Here is a 3,370-nt window from a genome sequence, read left to right on the forward strand (position 1 = left end):
CCCCCCTGCCCGATCCAGGACTCCGCTGACACTCGAGTGCCACTTTTTAGGCTAAACCTTCCTTTTGACAAACAAATCCTTCCCCCTCCAGCAACCCCTTCACAGAAACCTCTGGCTCCAGCCCACCAAAAGGTGGCTCAAGCAGAGCACGGGCTGCTCAGGCCAGCTGTGATAGCCCAGACACCCCTCACAGATGTCACGACACCCCTCACAGATGTCACGACACCCCTCACAGATGTCACGACATGCCCTCTGCTCTCGGCTGGGCTCTCAGCTCTGCTGCCTGCCCTCTCCCAACCCTCCCTGGCCCAAGGCAGAGCTCAGGGTCTCCTGAGCACATTTTTTGTGCCTCTCCAGCCCAGGAGGCAGCGTCTCTGAAGGCAGCCCCTGGTTTATAACACAGCCCTTGTCCTTGTCCCCGGGTGAGTCTCACCTTTGGCTTGTATAAAAACTCTTTCCTTGAGGCTGCTGAATGGGCTGTGCCAGGAGAAGGGTCCCCAGGGCATGGAACAAGCCTGGGTTTTTTTTTTGTTTGCTCAGCTGAAATCAACCTGGGGTTGTACCCTGGGGAGACTGACTGCAGCTGATTCTTTTCGTGTGATTTCAGATGAGATTTGAAAGCTCTGGAAGGTCGTGGGCTGGGGGGGAGCGTGCACACAACACAGCTGGAGCCGAGAACACCTCCGCTCCTCCGGGAACGTGCTGGGAGCCTCGTCTCTCTCTTTCTCTCCTCCTCTGGGGAGCAGAGACGCCCTCGCCCTCTCCTCGGGGGCTGGTGAGGAAGAGGAGAGAGGGCACAGCCCCCCCAGCACCCGTGCTGCAGAGATCCTACCTTGTAGACGTTGATGGGCAGAGCGATGAGGATGTAGAGGAGGTCCCCGAGCGCCAGGCTGGCGATGAGGACGTTGGGCCCGTTCCTCATGCACTTGTTCTTGTAAATGATCCTCAGCAGGGTGGAGTTCCCAATGATCCCCACGATGAATATGGTGCAGGAGACGATGGTGTTGATGTACTTGAAGATGTGTCTGATGTCCGCAGGCTTGACGCAGAGGGGCAGCAGGGGAGGCTCCGAGCTGGAGCTCCCGGGGAGGGTCTCGGAGTGGTTGGAGAGCTGGGTGTCCTGGAGCAGGCTGGGCTGCAGCAGGCTGTGAGGTTGCCCCTGCCCCAGCACCTCCAAGGGGACTGTGCTCTCCTGGAGAGCCCCGGGGGTCTGGCTCTGCCCCCCGGGGAAGAGGCAGGTCAGGAGGATGGCGAGAGTGGTGGGCGCTGGGCTTCTCACCACCCAGGACCACAGGGGGGCTGCAGGAGAACTCGTGGTGCCCATGGGATGTCCTTGCTTGGGCCTCGGCTGGATCTGCAGGTGGAGAAAGGGACAAGGCAGCACTTGGGTAGCAGAGGAAGGAGGAACGAGGTGAGGCTGAGTGAAGGGAGGTGCTGGAGGAAAGTCATCGTGGCAAGGAGCAGCAGTTGTGCCCGACTGGATCCCATCTGGTTGAGGCAGCTGATCCCTGAGGGTGCCTTCACTGCTGGAGTGCAACGTGCCACTTGAACGAGCCACAAGCAAGCCCAAGAGTCCCTCATGCCCCAGCCACTGAGGTCACCAGGGCTGGAGCCATACCCCTAAACATCAGCAGAGTGAGTTCTGCCTTGCAGCTCTCAGGCGGTGCCTTGGCAGGACCAGCAAAGCTGCTGCCCCACAACCAAGTGCTGGAGCACTGGCCTGGTGTGATCCTGCCCTGTCTGGGTCTTTCTCAGCCTGGAGAAGACTCTGGGGAGACCTTGTTGCAGATTTCTTGTATCTGAAAGGGACCTAGAAGAAAATTTGGCTTCAAGGAACTTTCTTCAAGGGTTTGTCGTGGTGGGGTGGGTGGTAATCGGTTCAAACTGGAAGAGGGGAGGTTTAGATCAGAAATTAGGAAGAAGTTCTTCTCTCTGAGGGTGGTGAGACCCTGGTGTGGGTTGCCCAGGGAGGCTGGAGTTGCCCCAACACTGGATATGTCCAAGGCCAGGCTGGAGGAGGCTCTGGGCAGCCTGGTCCAGTGGGAGGTGTCCTTGCCCATGGCAGGGGGTTGGAACTGGATGATCTTTAAGGTCCCTTCCAACCCAAACCCTTCCATGATGGGAATTTGTGGCACAGGAATCTGTGACACAGGCAGGGACAGATCTTGGGTCTCCTGCTGAGAATGGGTGCAGAACACATTCCTCAGACTATGAAACTTCCCATCTTTGAAGGGAGGGAAAATCCCTGTGCCTAGACAAGGAGCAGGAGTCAGCTGGGGCTCCAGAGGAGCCGACTGGGCAGGGATCAGGCTGCCTGCCTGGGACTGGAGACAGGACTTCAGTCTCCACTCTGACTCCACCAGCATCTGAGCCCACCCCAGCTGTACCCCAGGGATCTGCTCCCAGGGACCATCCAGCCAACGTCCTCCTGGGTTGTAGCGTGGTTCCCCCTGCCCAGCACCAGCTATGGTGGTCCAGAACATGCTGATCCTCTTGGAAGGCATGGCCAAGCCAACCACGAGTCCTACCAGGTTCCACCATCATCTCTAGGTAGAGCTGCACATTCCTCATCTGCCACAGGCCCAGGCCAGGCTCTGCAGAGGTGTTTGAGTCCTTCTGAATGTTTGGGAGACTCCAAGGAGGATCAGCATGAAGTTGGACTCTTGCCCAACACCCCAGCCCAGCCAGACCCACCCTTTTCTCCCTTTCACCCCACTGCTCTTGCCAGAAAATCTGAAGCAGGGTTAGTCCTTCCTGACCCTCCTGAGCCCTTCGCCCAGGTCCTTCGTCCCTTTAAGCTGTAAACAAGCAGTGACAGGAGGAAGTCCAAGATTTATTCCCAGTTACATGACAAATATAGGCAATAAAACAACCACCCCCCTTCGATCTGGGCTGAGACCCCACGAGGTGGAGAGGGAAGTTTTCAGTCCTGTGAAACCCACCCCATTTTACAGCTGTTGGACTCGGGTGACCTTGAAGGTCTCTTCCACCCAGAACGATTCCGTGTTTCTTCTCGAGTTTGAATCCTTGCAAAGGTGCTTTGGAGATGGTTTCACCACAGGAAAGTTAAAGATCCCACCAACTCTCAGCTTGCTGTGAGCTTCTCTCTGCTAAAATATTGATGCCCAGTGCTTAGCGAGCTGGTCTGGTCTCTCTGCCTTTCATCTGCCTGGACTCAGGCAGCTCTGCAAACTCCATCTTGCAGATAAACCCCGTTCTGTGAGCCAGAGCAGGCTCTGTGAAGTTCCCTGCCTGCCTCTGCCTGAAAGAAAGGAGCAGTTTGAACGAGCTTTCAGAGAAGAGTCTCCACTTGGTGGCAGGGAAACGACCCATGGGGGTCTGTCCTCAGCCCGTGCTCGAAGGCAGCAGG

General features: G+C 57.1%; 1 protein-coding gene across 1 annotated transcript in view; it reads right to left on the bottom strand.

Annotated features, from left to right (window-relative positions):
• The window catches only part of LOC103768693 (endothelin B receptor-like), a gene marked incomplete at both ends in the record, with an annotated part of 5,412 nt that extends 4,058 nt beyond the window's left edge, over nt 1–1,354 (bottom strand). Inside the window, one exon of the mRNA XM_008935848.1 lies at nt 833–1,354. Coding sequence (XP_008934096.1) covers nt 833–1,354 — 522 coding nt within the window. The remainder of the gene's footprint in view (nt 1–832) is intronic.
• Nucleotides 1,355–3,370: the final 2,016 nt, after the last annotated feature.

The sequence above is a fragment of the Merops nubicus genome, unplaced genomic scaffold (assembly GCF_000691845.1).
Source record: "Merops nubicus isolate BGI_N331 unplaced genomic scaffold, ASM69184v1 scaffold25492, whole genome shotgun sequence".
Classification (NCBI taxonomy): domain Eukaryota; kingdom Metazoa; phylum Chordata; class Aves; order Coraciiformes; family Meropidae; genus Merops; species Merops nubicus.